We start from the raw sequence: 21,099 nt of genomic DNA, 5'->3' as shown, positions 1-21,099 counted from the left end.
CTGTTCTCCTCAATTGTTCCCTGACGCTCCCTATGAAACACTCTACAACCTCTGGTTCCTTCAGTTTATCCGGGTCCCATCTCCTTAAATTCCTACCATTTTGCAGTTTCTTCAGTTTCAATCTACAGTTTGTAACCAATAAATGAGGTCAGAGTCCACATCTGCCCTTGGAAAAGTCTTACAATTTAGAATCTGGTTCCTAAATCTGTCTTACCATTACATAATAAATCTGAAACCTTCCAGTATCTCCAGATGTCTTCCATGTGTTCAGCCTTCTTTCACGATTCTCAAACCTAGTGTTAACTATGATTAAGTTACGCTATGTGCAAAATTCTACCAGGCGGCTCCTTCAGTAACCACACGTTTGTCGGGCCACTCAACAACTACCCCTGTGTTGTTGTTGTTGTTGTTGTTGTTGTTGTTGTTGTTGCTGCACCTACAGTAGGGCTATCCATATTGCTGAGCCACACAGGCTTCCCCACCGTTGCCAAGACCTATGGTTAATTGGGTGGGGGGGAAGTCTATTACAACTCTCACAAAACTGAGTAACTGAATTACAACATCTAATATGAAATATTCAACATGGGTATAGCAACCATCTAGCTAACATGGAGAAACATGTTGAGGCATGTGTGGCAGTATATATAAGACATTTTCAGTATCTATTTGTGTGTGTGGTGTGCGCACGCACGCGTGCATTGTAAGTACATTAATAACGATTTGAATTTAGAGAGTGTAACTTCTATCTCCCCCTGTATATAAACTATATTCCTTCTAATGTGGCAGGTGCTTCTAACATTTCGTTTGCCGAAGACACTAGCTTGGTAGTGAAGAATGTTGAGTCCAACACAAATAATGTATCAAATGACAAGTTCTTGGCTTGTAGAAAATAAATGGATGCTAAATCACAAAATGCCTCAGTTTTTACAGATTCTAACACACAACTCTGCTAAAACTGACATTTTGATTACACAGAATGGGCAAATGATTACTGAGTCTTGATCTCAATTACTGGTTGTGGAGATGGTAAAATGTCACGGAAAGCCCATATTCAAGATCTTGTTTAAAAACTGGATAGCTGCTATATTTACTTATTTGCAGTAAGTCTACTTTGCTTACTTGCATTTGCTTATGACACATGACATTACATTCTGGGGTAACTTCCAATTCACGAAGTATTTTTTACTCAGTAATGGGCAGTTCAAGCAACCTCTTTGTCCAGCAGTCTCAATTTTAAAATCGGCCTCTTGATATATATTTGCTTTAAAGTCATTTGTTGTTAAGAATGTGAGATTATTCCCAATAATTAGCATCTTTCATTTACGTAATACTAGGCAGAAATCTAATCTGCATTTGTACCACACCACCTTGACTAATGGCAGGAAGGTGTATAGTATTCTGCTGCATCCATTTTCAGTAAGCTACCAAAAGAATTTAAGCAGTAATCTTCACATTTTCAGGTCTAAATTTTAGAACTTTCATAGCACACTGCTACTATTCTGTCAGGCAGTTTCTTGAAAAATGTAGGCAAACTTCTGAGTTCCTTTTTTGATTATGTTAATATACACTCAGAAAGTTGTCATCTGCATGGGATCATGTAAGTTTTATTTGATCTATTATTAATTTTTCTGATGTTAATTTCCTGTACTGATTTTCTTCATAACCCTGGAGAACAGCTCCTCAGTTTTGTCCTATGGAAAAAGATTCAATCCAAGATTTAATCAATGACAATGAACATGGTGATACTTAGCTATGGGTGAAGCTATACAGATGCCGTATTTACCCAATTATAAGATGAAGCTTTTTCCCCAAATTCATCATTCGAAAAATATGAGGTCACCTTATAATCACACATTAAGTATAGCTGCCGAGGTCAACGTTTTTACATTGTTTAATAGATTACATTGGACATCTAACATTTACACACAACACTTCGGCTACTGAGGTTTTGTACACATTTATTTTTACGAATTCTGAATTTAGGGCATAGCAATGCTTTCATTAAAAAGGCTCGAGATTTCCCAATATGCCAAGGAACTTTATACAGTACCGAGCTTGTCTGAACAATTGTGTGACAACTGACTCGTGGTACTAGTGCAAGGGATACATGAGAAGCTATGAACTAGCCTCTACAACGATCTAATGCTCTGCTTAAAAATTGACAGTTTTGTGAAACACAGGAGGAAATAGCATTAAATTCTATTAACTTACAAACTACTGTTGTACTTTAACAGGTCTGCAATAAAACTTGTCAAATTTATCGATACCATATACATACATTTGTGTTGTTTTTTAATAAAGTAAACATTGAAAAGTGAAAATCTTGTTTTTCAAAAACCATTACTTTATTCTGAAACCAAGTCAATATTTTATTTGGTTATGAGAAGCTGTCATGATTTTCCCAGTGGGTTAAAAATCAGAAATTCAGTCACTGTTCACATATTAGAATACTGGAGAACAAAATAATGAGCTTTCAATCAGCTTGAAAACTACAAGGTGACATTCAAATGGCTAATACTAATGATAAAAACAATAAACCAGAATTAAATGACTAACAAATGAAACAAATCACATTACACCAACTACAATTGTTATTGCCAAGAATAAATTATAGCGAAAAGCCATGTTGTGGAGATAGCACCAACAGCTGTAACTAGATCACAGGAGTTAATATATTAGTTACTTTTGTTGCATACGACTTGCGTCCTAGAAGGTATTGCCACCATCATTTCACTATCGCTTACGCACAGCAATACATATTTCATGCATCAATTTTGTTGACACTCACCATGAAGTATGGTGGGAACGATAATAGCTATGTCAGCTGCGGGTTTTACAGAGTCAATGAGAGAGCGGGGGGGGGCAGAAAATATGTTTGGAAGCAAGAGAAATTTATCATTCTCGTGTCAGTATAGAAGCAAAATCCACTATCTGTTCAGAGGGGGAAGAAAGGCTGTGTTCTCAGGTCCCACTATGACCACAACCTCAGAAACCACAACATATTTAGAAGAAATAGCCAAATATTTGTGACAACGGAGATGTAAGTTTCACAGCTCACTTGTTAGGATGAAGAGAATGATGGCCAAAAACAGTGATACCACAGATGACAGTGAACAAAAAATTGACATGTACCATTTCTTTTTGTTCATTTTGGTTTTTCTTGTATTATCACAATGTGAACAATGAACAAATGGCACCAGTTTAGAAAACTTTTTAGGCAGATACCTTACGTCCATGAAAGTTTGTAATTTTGATTAGTCATATTAAAAATAAATTTTTCTCAAGGAGCCTCCTGAGAAACGCGAGGCCATTTTAATTCATGATTGTCTTATACTTGGATAAATATAGTAAGCCTAGATGCAAATGACCTGTTCTAGGGGCCAAAGGCTTTTGTTGAACAGCATGTTGAAGTGATTGGGCAGACACACACATTCCTGCAGCACCTACACAGTTTCAGATTGCTTAAATAAATGTTAACATGCCGACTATTAATTTACCACCACATGGCACAGTCTTAGAAATCTTATTTTGATTCCGGCAACAGAGAAAAGCAGTATCTCAGATGGCTCTAGTGATGTCAGTACAAACAAAACAGTATGTAAAGCAGAAACTTGGGGATAAAAAATTCTTACCTTGTTGTGTGAATCAATGCGAGCTTGAATTTGTCCGTCAAGAATCAACTGCATGAGTTCATCTTCTAGGGCTAAAACAGTAGTATTGAAAGCAGCTGCCATTTTATGCATGTCTGCAGACAAGTAAGGACTGAAATACTGTATCAGTGCACGGTTGCGTATCTGTGTATATAATGCATTCACATGTGGTGCAATATACATATCCAAAAGGAGATTATCCTGGAAAGAAAAAAGAATTAATCTGGAAGATCTGAGTGAAATGCTGCATAATAAGTTTTGTAATACAAAAGATATCTTGCACTACACTGGACTAAAGCAACAATTTGATGAAAAACATTAACTATGTAGATGGAGAAACTTTTTTGTACTACAGCACAAAATTACTTACACCACCTGAAGTTAATATACAATGGCATAATATCTTGCATATCTCTCTCTCTCTCTCTCTCTCTCTCTCTCTCGTTAGCTTTATATTATCTTTAGACATGTTTTGTGTCCCTACTGGTGTGACCTATTTTCACATTCCTCTCAAGTGATTTATGGAAACCGTTTGAAACCTAAATTTGGACAGCCTGACAATTTTGCATCCCACTCCTCCCGGATGCAGGTCCACTGGTTCTATTACTGACTCACTGCACTTGGTAGGTAATAAATACAGGCTTAGAAGAGGAAATGAATGGACAGTGTGTTGAAGGGAAGGAAACATCACTTCAAATCCTCGATTAGGAGAGGCACAGTAAATATGATTAGTGAGGCAAGCAGCAGCAACTGGTAATCATGTGCTAAAGCATTTCTCTCTGAATGGCAGCTGGAAATCTTACTAAAATTACGCCACTGGACAAAAACATGTTTTGTAGTTATCTCTCTGTGATAGCTAGAAACCAGTGTAGAGCGCTGAAATGACACCCAGTCACAATTCAAACAACTCTGAGAAGGGATTCTGCTGTCTGTTTTCAACTGCACGTGCTTTGATGTGATGTCATCCCTGCCAGCCCTGACACTGCCATGTTGCTTGCAGTGCCAGGTCAGTATTTTCCTTTCAGCACTACGCGAAAGAACTTGCCCGCCCCCCCCCCCCCCCCCCCCCTTCTAACAGCCGTGTACCGCAAGTCTCTAGAGGAACAGAAGGTTCCAAATGATTGGAAAAGAGCACATGTAGATCCAGTTTTCAAGAAGGGTTGTCGAGCAGATGCACAAAACTATAAGCCTATATCTCTGACATCGATCTGTTGTAGAATTTTAGAACATGTTTTTGCTCGCGTATCATGTCATTTCTGGAAACCCAGAATCTATTCTGTAGGAATCAACATGGATTCAGGAAACAGTGATCGTGTGAGACCCAACTCGCTTTATTTGTTCATGAGACCCAGAAAATATTAGATAAGGCTCCCAGGTAGATGCTATTTTCCTTGACTTCCAGAAGGCGTTCGATACAGTTCCGCACTGTCGCCTGATAAAGTAAAAGCCTACAGAATATCAGACCAGTTGTGTGGCTGGATTGAAGAGTTTTTAGCAAACAGAACACAGCATGTTGTTCTCAATGGAGACACATCTACAGATGTTAAAGTAACCTCTGGCATGCCACAGGGGAGTGTTATGGGACCACTGCTTTTCACAATATATATAAATGACCTAGCAGATACTGTCGGAAGTTCCATGCTGCATTTCATGGATGATGCTGTAGTGTACAGAGAAGTTACAGCATTAGAAAATTGCAGAGAAATACAGGAAAATCTGCAGCGGATAGGCACTTAGTGCAGGGAGTGGCAACTGACCCTTAACATAGACAAATGTAATGTATTGTGAATACATATAAAGAAGTGGAACAAACACTGGTAGCAATTACTTCTGTAAAATATCTGGGAGTGTGCGTGCGAAACGATCTGAAGTGGAATGATCATATAAAATTAATTGTTGGTAAGGCGGGTGCCAGGTTGAGATTCATTGGGAGAGTCCTTAGAAAATGTAGTCCATCAACAAAGGAGGTGGCTTACGAAACACTCTTTTGACCTATACTCGAGTATTGCTCATCAGTGTGGGATCCGTACCAGGTCGGGTTGACAGAGGAGATAGAGAAGATCCAAAGAAGAGCAGCGCATTTCGTCACAGGGTTATTTGGTAAGCGTGATAGCGTTATGGAGATGTTTAGCAACCTCAAGTGGCAGACTCTGCAAGAGAAGCGCTCTGCATTGCTGTGTAGCTTGCTGTCTATATTTCTTCCCCCTACTTATACCTCCCGAGTAGATCACGAATGTAAAATTAGAGAGATTTGAGCGCGCACGGAGGCTCTCCGGTAGTCTTTCTTCCCATGAACCAAATGCGGCTGGAGCAGGAAAGGGAGGTAATGCAGTGGCACGTAAAGTGCCCTCTGCCACACACCGTTGGGTGGCTTGCGGAGTATAAATGTAGATGTAGATGTGTGTAAAGGATTGTACAAGAGTAGGGTATGAGGGATTTTGGAGCAGCCATTGTCCTCCCAGCACCATGGCCGAGTAGTTTAGAATGTAGACTGGTAATTTGTCAGCTCGGGTTTGAATCCCGCTGCTAGCAAAATTTTTTTCCACTTTATTTTATTCCTCACAACGTTGACTATTAATTATAAAATTTAACACTGACTCCTACAGACGTGCTCTATACATTCTGTGCTGAGAGTGGCTTTGTTGTCCCTGTACTGCTTGTTTAATGCTGCTGCCTGTGCTGAGAGAGAGCGGTTTGGCCACTAAGAAATACTTATTGTCCAATTTAAAAAATAATTTTTTTTGCACACCTTACAGCCTGTACCTTCACTCAATAAATGTCTGAATTATTTTCATTATTCAGCACAGTTACTGTGTTGCATCAAACTAAGCAAAGCATTGCACAAAATTTGAAAAAGTTTGCGAAGATAGAAATACACTGTGTAAACTTTGCATATGGTCGATTTTTGCCCAAAGGCTGCTGCATGTAAAATGTAGATAATATATATAAATTTTATTTAAAACTGATGGCAGAATGATACCTCATTTTGTTCTCGAGATACTCTTTTTTTTCCGACTGGACAGTCACGTGCAATGTGCCCATTCGTGTCCCTGTTCATTGGAAACTGTGTGGTCATAACAATCTTCACATTTCATAAAATGATTCAGGATGTCAAAATGAGGTATTTCAGAAGTGATGGCACACAAAAAGACACATATTTTATGATAAACATACAAAACTTTTTTTCATTGACAGAGATATAGAAATAACTTGTCGACTGCATTGAGAGGGCTGGCAGAACAGGATGCCTAAGCACACCAACAGCACTTAAATTCCCTAAGTGTATAGTGTGAGGGATTTTTGAGCAGCTGTACACATATCAGTTCTGTAGCCTACAGGTTAAATACAAGGACTGGCAATTTGTTGAATCTGGTTTGATTTGTACTGCTGCCATGTTTTTCCTTAATTTTATTTTATTCCTCAGAATGTTGAGCAAGTAACTGTAAAATTTAAATATATTTAATAGTTAAATTTATATAGATAAAATTAACATTCAATTTAGTTATAATTACTACCCTTTTAAGCCAAAATGCTATAGGCCATCAAATTGTGGCACACTGGTATAATTTTGCAACTGGGCATACCAACTAACTAATAGTCCAGTTTTAATTGTCATAGCACTCTAAATAATGAATTGTCAGAGGCTGACTAGTCAAATATGACAGCTATGCCATTAGGAAATAAACAGAACTCTGTGATGAACAGAAACAACTATGTGCAAAAACAAACAGAAGGCACCTAAATGCAGTTCTGTGTTTGAATGAAAAACGGATGGGGAGGTGGAGGTGGGAGTTGTTCACATAAAAAATAAAGATGGAGGAAAGTAGGGAAATGTATAAATATGGAGAGGGAGGGAGGAAGGGGGGAGAGAGAGAGAGAGAGAGAGAGAGAGAGAGAGAGAGGTGGTGGTGGTGGTGGTGGTGGTGGTGGTGGGGCGGGGGGGTTAGGTGCAACTCCTAAACCAGCCCATGACTGCTGGAAACAGTGCTACAGATTACCCACAAAAATTGTACATATTCAGTTAATATATAGAAATGACAGAGGCATAATATCTGAAACGTGTAGCACAAACATCAACAAAAAGTGACTGGTTACAGCTGTTTGTGTAACTCAACTGATATTTCTTGCAATTTCCTAATGGAGTCTATTTAGACTGGCTTATTTTGCTTTTAAGGTCAATGTTTATACCCATTTCTACCTTCACTTCTAAATTTATTAAGCCTATGACCCTTACTCCATCTATTCTTGTTTTAGCAATTTGTAAGCAGATGGTTCTATTTTATAAAAGCAACTATTCATATTTTTTAAAATTTATTTGCACATTAAATAGTACTTCATCTCAGGAGTTAAAATTGACTTACCTTTATCTCATCCAAGAGCTTCAGGCACGATGCGTATTTAGACTCGTAAAACTTGAAAATTATATCCCTAAGCTGAGGTTCTAATTCAAGGAACAATTTAAATGAGCTGTAAATATAAAAAAACCAAGTTAGACAATGAAATTTCGTCCACAGAAATAGATACAGTACACTAATCTCAACAGGGAGAGGGGACAGAGGAACTGTCATTCATTGACAACTAACATTGTTTGGACATAACTGTGTTTAAACTTAAGAAAACTTCGGGTGATGTTCTATTATTTATTAAACAGTATAACTTTTTATTGTTTATCCCACAAATTTGTGAGACCTGAGGCTGAAAATAAATCAAAAACAACTGTTTACCAGATGGTCACTGTGTTCCCATAATACAATACATCTAGCCTGTGTACAACTAGAGTTCTGAAAGATAAATGTACTGCAATTCAGAAACAAAACTTTTGTCTACAGATTTTTCCACATGTATGTCTTATCATCCTGTACCCTCATACAGTCAGTGTTTTCACATTTTCCTTGCAAATTATCCAAATGTCTCATTTCTTATCTCAAAAGTGCACTTAATTTTCAGAACTAAGTTAACACAAGATCTTAAACGCCTCAAGTATCTTATTTTCTGGTTTTCCCCACAGTCCAAGATTCAATTCCATAGCAAGCTGTGCTCCAGGCACCAATCCCCAGAAATTTCTTCATTAAAGCCAGTGTTCAATACTAGTACAACTACATTAGCAACGAATGCCCATTTCCTGTGCGTGTCCACTTCTTGTATCATCTATGCTTCACCCACCATGCGTTACTTTGCTTCCAAGAATTCCTTCATTTCATCTACTATGTGGCTCTCATTTGTACTGCTCTTAATTCCTTTCATCTTTCTTTAGTTTATTCTCAATCCACATTCTGTGATTATTTGATGTAATGTTGACAGTATTGTCCATCTGCAAATGATTGAATATAAAAAAAATAGCTGAAAATAGTAATATCAATGCTTTCTGCAGGGTCATCAATCATAGTTAATGTCACACCAGGTCTACCACTGCAAAGATGCTACATGTCCGTGCGGCATCACCAGCAGTGCCAATCTGGACGAGACTCGAGATACACCTCCCGGGAGATGTGAGGCGCTGGTGCCACGAGTGGTTATGAAATATAGCCACAAGGGGCATGTCTGTCTGATGTTCAGATCGAGTCTTCTTTCTCTTACAGTGGACACTTGTTGTAGCTAACTGCATTTAGAACATTCAGAGTTTTAAATCTACAGACTTGCCACATCACACTACTACTCTGTGTACTTTGAAATCAACAGTTACATCTTTATAAATAATTTTATACATGTTCACTTCAGTCACAGCAATGGAGAGCTATAAAAGGTAAGTTTCTTTCCATACTAAGTACAGAATTGTGTTACTTCACTAACTGTGTTGAATTCAACTACACCTATGAAAAAACATAACAGAGGCAACTAGTTGGGCACTTGCTGCTTGCTGTAGTAATTTATTAGCTGCTTTTTATTCCATCATTGTTTTTGTTAGTTATTTAACTAAGAGTGCATATCATATCATATCTGCCCTCACTCCAGTGCCAGACTTGTCACTGACTCAAACTGTTTAGTTAACAGGGCAACATACTGACTAGTTATTACAACACTTCAAGGCATTTTACAAGCTTAAGCAGCAGCAGCACAACTGCCACCCACACTTGTCCGAGTGGCTGCAAGCATTTTTGAGTCAAGGCAAAGAATGAGCAGCATATGTGGCCCAGCTTACAGTGTGCATTTCTGCACCTACAATGCCATCAGTCACCAATGCATTTATCATTTCTTGTCCACAGTAGGCGCAGAAGTGTATTGTTTGGTGGTTAAGTTATTCCTGGACATTCTTCCTGCCGAAGTCCCGTATGATGAACTAGTGCCAAGTACGTGTCGCAGCTACTAGACATGAACTCCTTTGGCTTAAACAGCAGCCTGGGCAATCTTATAAACAATTGGTCAGAGTTGTGTGGATTAGCAAGACACTGTCGGCTCGAAAGTTCTAGTGATGTGATGCTTCACTATGCTATCAGTGTCAATGTTTGGCCTGCACGCATTTGGTCCTCTATTATGAAGCTTCCGAACCAAAACTTGATAACTGTTGTCCATAACTGAGTCTCAGGGCATAGCAGGCATTACTGAGTTTGACATGCAAGGTCCGGCCATTTCTGTAGTAAAGAGTGAGCAAGTTTGGGGGTCAGGCTGATTGCATTTGCATCAAGGACACTGAATAAGGCACAACCAAGTTGTTGCCAATTGGGAAAGTAGGCTTTGGCCATCATTTATGGGATTACCCAGTTAAATCAGTATTTATATGGACACTGTTTTTACTTAATTATGGACCATAGGCCACTAACAGCATTGTTTGGTTCCTCTCAGCCTGCCTCAGCTTGGCAAGTGCAGTAGTTACAGGACTGGGCCTTATTATTGTCTAATTACCAATATTAATTGACATATTGGCCTACCACTAAGCATTCCAATGCAGACCTATTGTCGCAGTTACTAGTGTGTTCTGATGCGAAGTTTGATTCATCAGAAGGCTTCTGTTTCCACATCGACTAAGGAGACGTGCACTGGAAATATTTCTGCAGACTTTTTGCTAAGCAGTATTCTCGACTTTGTTTGCCATGGGTAGCCTCTTAGCACAAACGGAATCCACAACCCTGTGATATTTCACTGCCTTGTGCACCATAGAGCCATCTTGGTGCAACCAGGCGTTCTCCCCCTCCATGTGGCAATGCTCATGTAATAGTTCCTCAGTCCCTCCAGTGGAAAGTACTCAAACCATTACACAAAGATCACTATGGTTTCTTCCAGACGAAACAGTTAGCCAGACGCCATTTTCCATGGTCAGGTATGGACACACAGCTAGAAGCAATGACTTCATAGTGGGCCACATGTACGAAGCATCAGGCTGCTCCCACTCAGAATTACTTTGATTGGCCACGTTCTGCTGCACCAAGGCAGCAGCTGCACGCACACACACACACACACACACACACACACACACACACACACTCACACTCTCTCTCTCTCTCTCTCTCTCTCTCTCTCTTTGCCAGTCCATATTGGAATACCCACTGATATGGGTGGTGGGCGCATATGGCAAGTTGCCCTTCGTCGTGCACATGACCTACATTACGTCAGTGATGACTGTGTTGTCCCATACTTCAATATTTTTGTACTGAAGGGCAACTGGAAGTAATTTTGGTTGATAATGGGTCACAGTTTACATCACATGATGTTTGATCGATTTTGCAGTGACAATGGAATACATCATATCCTCAAGACGTCCTACCATTCCCAATACAGTGGATGGTTAAACATTTTGCCAAAGCCTTCAAGGCACAGATGGACAATTATGAGCTGCTATCCACTCACGGGACCAGGCCCTCAACCTGTTTTAGTCATCTTACCGCTCCTTGCTCAGGGATGGCAAGTCACCAGTGGTACTTCGAAACGGTCACTTTCATAGGACATTGCTCCTCTATCTGTGTTCATCTCAGAGCCTCTGCATTCCACAATCTACATGTAAGTTTCAGCCTCAGCAAACAGTTTCGTATAGGACCTTAAGCAGCAGGGATTGCAGATGGGAATGTGATGTAGTTTCAGTTGTGCTTTCGTTGTCCACTTACACCCACACCATCAAAAGTTCAACAAGGCTACACTGGCATCAAAACGAGCTTAGGCCTGTTACTTCTGATTCTGCTGCTCCCCTTTTGCTCACAGACCCAGTTCATCGCCAAGGCCTTTAGCACCTGACAGAGTCGCCGCCTCCTGCAGCACAGTCACCACCTCAGGAACACCAAAGGAAGTCAATGTGGAGTTGTCTACAGCATTACAGCTGAGCTGACAGTCTGGACGCAACTCCAGTGGTTGTGGTGCAGTTATTCGGCAGGACACCCCCAAGGTTCCCGTCACTGTCCTCAGCACCCCATCTGCATCAACACCTGAGTCTGCACCTGGATGCTGGTGCTCACCCGGTGGCTGGTTTCTAGTCATACTCAGGATGAACGCCGAGGGTGCAGATGGGTGTTCCATGGCAACTACAGTCTCAGCTCCTGCAATTGCATCCATGTTCAATCCTCATCCCTGCTGTTGTGCTCCATTTGGGAGGGGGGGTTTAAAGGAATATGGTGCTGTCAGTCATCAATAATGTCACTCCACCAGCCAACCATTGCAAAGATGCTGCATGTCCAAGCCAGCAGCACCAATCCAGACAAGTCTTGACCCACGCCTCCTGGGAGTTGGGAGGTGCCACCACCATGCACTGATTATGAAATACGGTCACAATGGAGAATTGTGGGATTTCCATCTGAAGCTCAAATCGAGTACACTTCTTAGTGTGCACAGAGTCACTGCATCATCACTCTGTAGAGCTTATATCATACTCTTGTGTAGCAAGTGCCAAGTTGTAGTAACTGCATATAGAACATTCAGAGAGCAGCACTCGGGCCTGCTGGAGTTAGCGGTCATGTGTGGATAACGTGTGCTTGCTTGTGTGTATGAATGGTGTGTGTGTCTCTTTTGCTCATGAAGGCTGTGCCAAAAGCTTTATGTAAGTGTCTTAATTACACTGTCTGCAACTTAACATGTCTGCTTTACAGTAAGTAGCAATCTGTCTTTCCCTACATTGTTGATATTCCTGCCTGGAATTCCTACCTACACTTCATGTTTGTTTTGTAAGCATAAGTCTCAATCTAAAATCAAAACTAGACAAATACTAACAAACTGGTATCTATGAAGACCAACTGCAGAGAGTTTGACAATATTTACATTGGGACACTGGCAGAACTTTATGTTTACAACAAACATATTTGGCCATGAAAATACAGTACAAACTACTCAACAGTTGCACATCACCTTAAACAAGCATATCACAGGCCAAGCGTAATAGGAATGTACGTGAGCAATACCACCCACTGAAAACGTACCTTTACATTTCAAACAACTTCTACATACATAGAGAACTAACACACAGCAAACAGCTGCTTACTGACCAAATAAACATTGGAGACCAAACACTGCACGAAGTCAGTGAACACATCACCTGAAAAATTATTTTAAAAAAGGTTCTAGCTCCACTACTACTCTCCATTCATCCTCCAAATCACCTCCCCCCCCCCCCCCCCCTACCACCACTTCGCCACCTTAAACATGTCTTTAGAGGACCCTGCTCCCTTTTCCCCAAACTGTCTTATGTAAAAGACAAACTACATCACACTGCACAAGAGAAGTATAGAGCAAGGAAGTAAGTATTTTCAGATAAAGTGAACACTGAATCTAGCAAATAAGTTGGCAGCACTGACCACACATAATGAAACAATTGTTGGCCGGTACATACCAACATGAAGCAGATGTTTTAGTACTGCAGCGAGGTAAGTATAGAAGTACTGTGCTACATACTATCTTAACTTTTGTAACTATAGGTTCCTTCCTTGTTAAGGAAAGAGGGATACATTGTGAAGGTTAAGAATGAAAGCCAAATTACAAACACTACAATGAGATAAATTCACCTGTAGTGAGGATAAGGGGAGACCATTAACAAACATCTATGTTCCCTATTTAAATAATTTTGGAGTGAAGGAGAAAACTCATAAAATAGTGGAGCTGCTGAATTGTCGACAGGCATGCACAAAAACGCATTACAACTTTGCAGTACTCTACATTGTGTCCACTGAACATACAATGCCGTGACTGCAGCTCAGCAAGTAGATTGGGGTGACAGGTTGTGATCGGTGGGGTGGGTAGAGAGAGAAAAGAGGCATGAAAGTGGGAGGGGGTTGGGTAAGGTTGGCTAACAGCTCAGAGGAAGGCAGCATGTGTACAGGACAGGAATGCAGGAGGACAGGGCAGCAGTTACGCAGGGGCAGGTGCGAAACACATGCGATGGAGATTTGAGTTCATGTGGCACAAGATGACGTCAGAGGAATGGAGTTGGGAGGGTGTTAGGAATGAGGAAGGGGAGATAGTAGGGCAAAATGTATAGGTGCAGAGGGTTAGTGGAGACTGAGTACTTTAAAAATGAATATGTTGCAGGGGTAACTCCCAACTGTGTAGTTCAGAAGAACTGGTGCTGGGGAGGAAAAGGATTCAGATGGCACTAATTGTGAAGCAACAACTGAACTCTACCATGTTGCACTTAGCAAAGTGTTCTGCCACTCAGCGGTCAACACTGCTCTTGGCCACAGTTTGGTGGTGACCACCCACCCTGACAGCCAGCTGGTTGGTGGTCATGCCCACATAAAATGTGCAGAAATTATATTTGAAATGGCTGGTTTCACAGGTGGTCCTGGCTCTGTTGGGATAGGGCTGGGAGGTGGGGGGTATGACCAGGCATTGCTGCTCGGCAGTAGACATCTGGTGTTGGCTACTGCACCCAAGTGCACAACATGGGGACAGCAATTATTGAGTGCAGGGGGTGGGTAGCTGGCAAGACTCCAGAGGATCTGTGCTGGTCGCACTCGTTCCTTGCCACTGGTGGCACACACTGCATCACCGGGTGGTGGGGTGTTTGGCATGGTGGTAGCTGCCACCTGCGATCCAGGACAATGGACATCACTAGCGGATTGGGACATCAGCACATTCTGCGATCGGCTGCGTATGCAAGAACACAGCACTGCCGTGAGGACAGATGGAGTGCAGTATAAGGCTGTCAATACAATTACTGTTTGATGGTACATTCTGGTGCAAGTCTGCCCTCTCCCTTGCAGCTTCTTTCACCCATCCTGACGTGTAGCAGACCGAAATGGGCCAGGTCATTACAACTGGCTTAGATAGTAACCAAAAAAGGAAGTGAAGATAAAAATTAATCTATAGCATTTGTTTTTGTTTATCTCATTTCCCTTGTATCAATTTAAATATTGACAAATAATAAACAGAAAAGTTTAGAATCTTTCTTAGATACTTCATGATAAAACAGTTTGTATTTAGTCAGAATATGTTACAAATAAAATTCTTCAGAAGCATCTTAAAAAAAAATGGGAGTACTCCTCTTACATTCTGGGTTAACTTATACTCGGGTAAATAGGAAATGTACAGGGTGACGCACGAAATGTGTAACCATTTTGTTTTTGAATGTAAACTTTATTGTCAATACAATCTGAAAGGATCATATACTACAATGAAGAGCCGTCCATGGATATTTGTTCTAACTCAACACATGCTCAATATGTCCACCATTTCATTTCCTAACTTCCTTCAAACGAACACTGAAGTAAGTGATTACCCTACGGCACATGCCTTCCATAATTTCACTGCAAGCTTGAAGACTAAGTCTTCTGAGCTCCATTAAATCACGTAGACGTTTCGGAAAAATTTTTCCCTTTAGGTACCCCCAAAGAAAAAAGTCACATGGATTGAGGTCTGGACTATTGGGGGACCAATTTTGTCCGTCATTGAAGCGACCTGGAAACCCGAGTGAAATGATCCGCATGTCGAAATGCTCGTGTGGAAACTCCATCGCAGTGTTTGCAGTATGTGGCCTTGCTCCATCTTGCACGAACCACTGTGTGTTGAAGGGCAAGGCAGTAGCAAGAAGCTGTGGAATGAAGCTATTGCAAAGCATGCTCAAATAACACTCGCTGTTTACAGTTTCTTCAAAGAAAAAGGGTCCAATAAGTCTGTGACTGGAAATTGCTGCCCACGCTGTAATCCTCGGAGCATAATGTTGTTGTTCATGAAGCACTTGTGGGTTTTCAGTGGCCCCAAAAGCGTACATTTTGTTTATTAACCACACCGTCTAAATGAAAATGTGCCTCGTCTGAAAACCAAACGTTGTTGAGAGTGTCTTCCCTATCCTATGCCTACTGAGCAAACAGTAGTCTCTGCTGCTTGTGTTCTTCAGTGAGCTGTGCATAGGTCACCTTGTACAGGTACATATGGAGGTCACTTAATGTGTTGAACAGAGCGTCTGGATATTCCCAGTTGCATTGCTGCCTTTGTACACGGTTTCCCAGGACTTCTCTCTACAGCAACTTTTACCGCTGCAATAGTCTCTGGCGAACAAAAAGGCTTAGGCCGAGGTCGCTTCGCTTCCAATACTGTTCCTTCCTGTACAAGTTTATCATACAACCTGTGGATGGTCTTCTTGCAAGGAACCCATCGTGTGTTAAACTGTTGTCGAAAACACTTCTGAGTCACAACAAGGCTTTCCGTTTCATGAAAAAGTAACACAATTGCCGATCGTTGCTGTGTCGTCAGTCTTCCATCGTCAGCCATTGCAGCTTACTAGTCTCCTAGTGACAGTATCGTGAATTACATGTCATTTCGTAACTCATTTGTTTTTCCAAGCTCTGCTGGTACTACTGTAGAGATCCCAGCGGGATATCTAATGTGCGTCGTAAATTGTTAAAGAAACAATTGGTAACACAGCTGGCGAAGAGTTCTCTGGCTTCCAGCCGGGTGGCGGTGTCTTCAAACTGTGACGTTTCGACGAGTGACATACTCATCATCTTCTGGCGAAGTGCCGAGACTTTGCGGATGCCGCAGCAAGGTCATGGCCATCATCATGGGGGATGTTTCTGAACAGGGTGGTGGCATCAACAGTGATGAATAGGGATCCAGGTGGTATGGGGTGAGTACGGTGAACATTCTGAGAAAGAAGTGGTTTGTATCTTTAATAAGAGGCACTAGGCTACATTTACGTGTGACAATGGTGCAATGTTTAGTTTTGTTTTACATTAAGAAACGGGTAGTGCTGCAAGTCAAAGTGAAAATAGGCAAAAAGGACAAATACCAGATGCAGGACTACTTGACAAATGTGCACACAGACGACCCTTCCAGATGTCAGCAGAAAACTGATGAAAGGCAGTAAGTAGAGTCTACAACCAAAACAATTTTTAAATTTGTTTGATTCCTGGCAACTGGCAAGGTTTTAAACCAATAAAACTTGTGTGTGTGTGTGTGTGTGTGTGTGTGTGTGTGTAAACATTTTTAGTAGCTGCATATGTGGGTTAAACTGGCACTTAATTGTTTATTTCTACTCAAGTTATTTTCCTCAATTCTGAACATCTCATTGGCAAAAAATGCCATACTTGACATGTTTGGGCCATTGGCATTTTCTTTATTCATGTTTTGTCATGTTATGCATGATCATACTTTTATCTGTTCCTCGTCTTTTCAGTTACTGTTGTAATAATTGATCTTCAATGTTTCTAGACTGAAATTTTCACTCTACAGCGGAGTGTGCGCTGATATGAAACTTCCTGGCAGATTAAAGCTGTGTGCCCGACCGAGACTCGAACTCGGGACCTTTACCTTTCGCGGGCAAGTGCTCTACCAACCTTGCAGAACTAGCACTCCTGAAAGAAAGGATATTGCGGAGACATGGCTTAGCCACAGCCTGGGGGATGTTTCTAGAATGAGAGGAGAGCTTCTGTAAAGTTTGGAAGGTAGGAGACCAGGTACTGGCAGAAGTAAAGCTGTGAGGATGGGGCGCGAGTCGTGCTTGGATAGCTCAGTTGGTAGATCACTTGCCCGCGAAAGGCAAAGGTCCCGACTTTCCAGTCTCGGCCCGGCACACAGTTTTAATCTGCCAGGAAGTTTCACTCTTCAATGTGTTCATCAGTTATTCTTGTTTAGTATGTTGCATGATAATTTCATCTATTAAAATTTACTCTCTTAAAATGTGTTCACATAGTTACTGTTGTGGCCGAGTTTTAACTCCTGTAAGCTAGACTTCCCTCAAACAATACAAACTACACAGGACGGCTGGCTCACCAGACAGTGAGTCCATCAATAAACTCTAGCGGCCTGCTGCAGAGGTCACGGGCAGAGTGGAACATGTTTCATGTCATGTACCATGTGGAACAAATAGTGTGGAGCTTAATATTACTGCCCACGAGGATATAAGTCTAATGTGATCAAGAGTGCGCTCCTCCATGAACCAGTCGAAGTTGCATTTCCAGTTGCTTTCACTGCCACTGCTCTGGTTTCATCACATATCTCCTATCTGAAGAAGCCCCACCACTCTTTGACAAGAGGAGACAGTGCTACAGCAGTGCCTATGTCAGACTGAAAACTGCAGTAAGCGATACTTGGATTTAGCCCAAAGCAGGACAGTCACAGACAAGGAATACTGTACAAAAATCTCTTCATGTTGATTATTTTGTCGAATGAATGTGTTTTGAAAATAGAATTTTAGTCATTTCAGTAGTTGTGACTACAGGTATGTGTGTCTGATGTTTGGTTGGAAGTAGTACCTGTGTTTACATTGCCACCAGCACCACCTCTGTGCTCATAGTCCCCATACATGTTGGCAACAAAGTCTAGTCAACAAGCCATTATCAGTAAAGCCAGTGAAGGCCACTGCCTATGTTACACACTGCAAGTGAATTATCTCAGAAACGTCACAATCTTTCAACACAAGTTAAAAACTACATCGCCTTCACACATTCTGTCCTTAGCATACATGGGACACACTTGTGTTAAAGAAGCCAGTCTGACAAAACATACAGTCAATACCACCACCACCACTTCTTGCAGTTACCCTCTCAACATGGTACACAAACAGACTGCCTACACATTCAAGGGTGTATCCAGAACTGAAACCACTTCAAAGAGTGATTGTACACACTGATTACAACTACTTTTATTATTATTATTATTATTTTCTTTCACTTTCTCAGACGTTAAGTCCGGTTAAAAAAGGAGTGACGCGGACCTTGATCAAGGGTCACTTCCTTTTAACTGTACGGTATGTGTTATATTGCATTTAGGAACTTTCGGGTAATTGAACATGTATCAATAATTACGGATTTCTGTAGTTGTATATATATGTTTGGATGTAGCTGTATTGCATTGATGTACTGGTGGATATTGTGTGGTATGACTCCTGTAGTTGATAGTATAATTGGTATGATGTCAACTTTATCCTGATGCCACATGTCTTTGCCTTCCTCAGCCAGTTGGATGTATTTTTCAATTTTTTCTCCTGTTTTCTTTTGTATATTTGTTGTATTGGGTATGGATATTTCGATTAGTTGTGTTAATTTCTTCTTTTTATTGGTGAGTATGATGTCAGGTTTGTTATGTGGCGTTGTTTTATCTGTTATAATGGTTCTGTTCCAGTATAATTTGTATTCATCATTCTCCAGTACATTTTGTGGTGTATACTTGTATGTAGGAACGTGTTGTTTTAAAAGTTTATGTTGTAAGGCAAGCTGTTGATGTATTATTTTTGCGACATTGTCATGTCTTCTGGGGTATTCTGTATTTGCTAGTATTGTACATCCACTTGTGATGTGATCTACTGTTTCTATTTGTTGTTTACAAAGTCTGCATTTATCCGTTGTGGTATTGGGATCTTTAATAATATGCTTGCTGTAATACCTGGTGTTTATTGTTTGATCCTGTATTGCAATCATGAATCCTTATGTCTCACTGTATATATTGCCTTTTCTTAGCCATGTGTTGGATGCGTCTTGATCGATGTGTGGCTGTGTTAGATGATACGGGTGCTTGCCATGTAGTGTTTTCATTTTCCAATTTACTTTCTTCATGTCTGTTGATGTTATGTGATCTAAAGGGTTGTAGAAGTGGTTATGAAATTGCAGTGGTGTAGCCGATGTATTTATATGAGTGATTGCCTTATGTATTTTGCTAGTTTCTGCTCGTTCTAGAAAGAATTTTCTTAAATTGTCTACCTGTCCATAATGTAGGTTTTTTATGTCGATAAATCCCTTCCTCCTTCCTTTCTGCTTAATGTGGATCTTTCTGTTGCTGAATGTATGTGATGTATTCTATATTTGTGGCATTGTGATCGTGTTAGTGTATTGAGTGCTTCTAGGTCTGTGTTACTCCATTTCACTACTCGGAATGAGTAGGTCAATATTGGTATGGCATAGGTATTTATAGCTTTTGTCTTGTTTCTTGCTGTCAATTCTGTTTTCAGTATTTTTGTTAGTCTTTGTCTATATTTTTCTTTTAGTTCTTCTTTGATATTTGTATTATCTATTCCTATTTTTTGTCTGTATCCTAGATATTTATAGGTATCCGTTTTTTCCATCGCTTCTATGCAGTCGCTGTGGTTAACCAATATGTAATCTTCTTGTTTAGTATGGTTTCCCTTGACTATGCTATTTTTCTTACATTTGTCTGTTCCAAAAGCCATACTTATATCATTGCTGAATCCTTCTGTTATCTTTAGTAATTGGTTGAGTTGTTGATTTGTTGCTGCCAGTAGTTTTAGATCATCCATGTATAGCAAATGTGTGATTTTGTGTGGGTATGTTCCAGTAATATTGTATCCATAATTTGTATTATTTAGCATGTTGGATAGTGGGTTCAGAGCAAGGCAGAACCAGAAAGGACTTAATGAGTCTCCTTGGTATATTCCACGCTTAATCTGTATTGGCTGTGATGTGATATTATTTGAATTTGTTTGGATATTAAGTGTGGTTTTCCAATTCTTCATTACTATGTTTAGGAACTGTATCAATTTAGGATCTACTTTGTATATTTCCAATATTTGTAGTAACCATGAGTGGGGTACACTATCAAAAGCTTTTTGGTAATCAATGTATGCGTAGTGTAGCGACCTTTGTTTAGTTTTAGCTTGATATGTCACCTCTGCATCTATTATCAGTTGCTCTTTACATCCTCGTGCTCCTTTGCAACAGCCTTTTTGTTCTTCATTTACAATTTTGTTCTGTGTTGTATGTGTCATTAATTTCTGTTTAATGACTGAAGTTAATATTTTGTATATTGTTGGTAGGCATGTTACGGGGCGATATTTAGCTGGGTTCGCTGTGTCTGCTTGATCTTTAGGTTTCAGATATGTTATTCCGTGTGTAAGTGTATCAGGGAATGTGTATGGGTCTGCAATGTAACTGTTAAATAATTTAGTTAGATGTGAATGTGTTGAGGTGAACTTCTTTAACCAGAAATTTGCTATTTTGTCATTTCCAGGGGCTTTCCAATTGTGAGTAGAATTAATTGCTTGGGTGACTTCATGTTGCAAAATTATCACTTCAGGCATTTGTGGTATCATCTTGTATGTGTCTGTTTCTGCTTGTATCCACCGTGCATGCCTGTTATGTTGTACCGG

At 40.4% G+C, this 21,099-nt stretch overlaps 1 protein-coding gene across 2 annotated transcripts in view; it reads right to left on the bottom strand.

Annotated features, from left to right (window-relative positions):
* LOC124605429 (COP9 signalosome complex subunit 1) overlaps positions 1 to 21,099 on the bottom strand; it is a 96,436-nt gene that overhangs the window by 23,572 nt on the left and 51,765 nt on the right. For both annotated transcript variants that reach the window (XM_047137089.1, XM_047137088.1), the window contains exons 8-9: positions 8,012 to 8,117; positions 3,633 to 3,851 (exon numbers count right to left, since the gene is read on the bottom strand). In XM_047137089.1, the coding sequence (XP_046993045.1) occupies positions 3,633 to 3,851; positions 8,012 to 8,117 (325 nt within the window). The remainder of the gene's footprint in view (positions 1 to 3,632; positions 3,852 to 8,011; positions 8,118 to 21,099) is intronic.

This window comes from Schistocerca americana, chromosome 3, assembly GCF_021461395.2.
Source record: "Schistocerca americana isolate TAMUIC-IGC-003095 chromosome 3, iqSchAmer2.1, whole genome shotgun sequence".
In the NCBI taxonomy this organism is placed as follows: domain Eukaryota; kingdom Metazoa; phylum Arthropoda; class Insecta; order Orthoptera; family Acrididae; genus Schistocerca; species Schistocerca americana.
The sequence above is the reverse complement of the archived record's forward strand: the minus strand, read 5'-3'. Positions and strand labels throughout refer to the sequence as shown.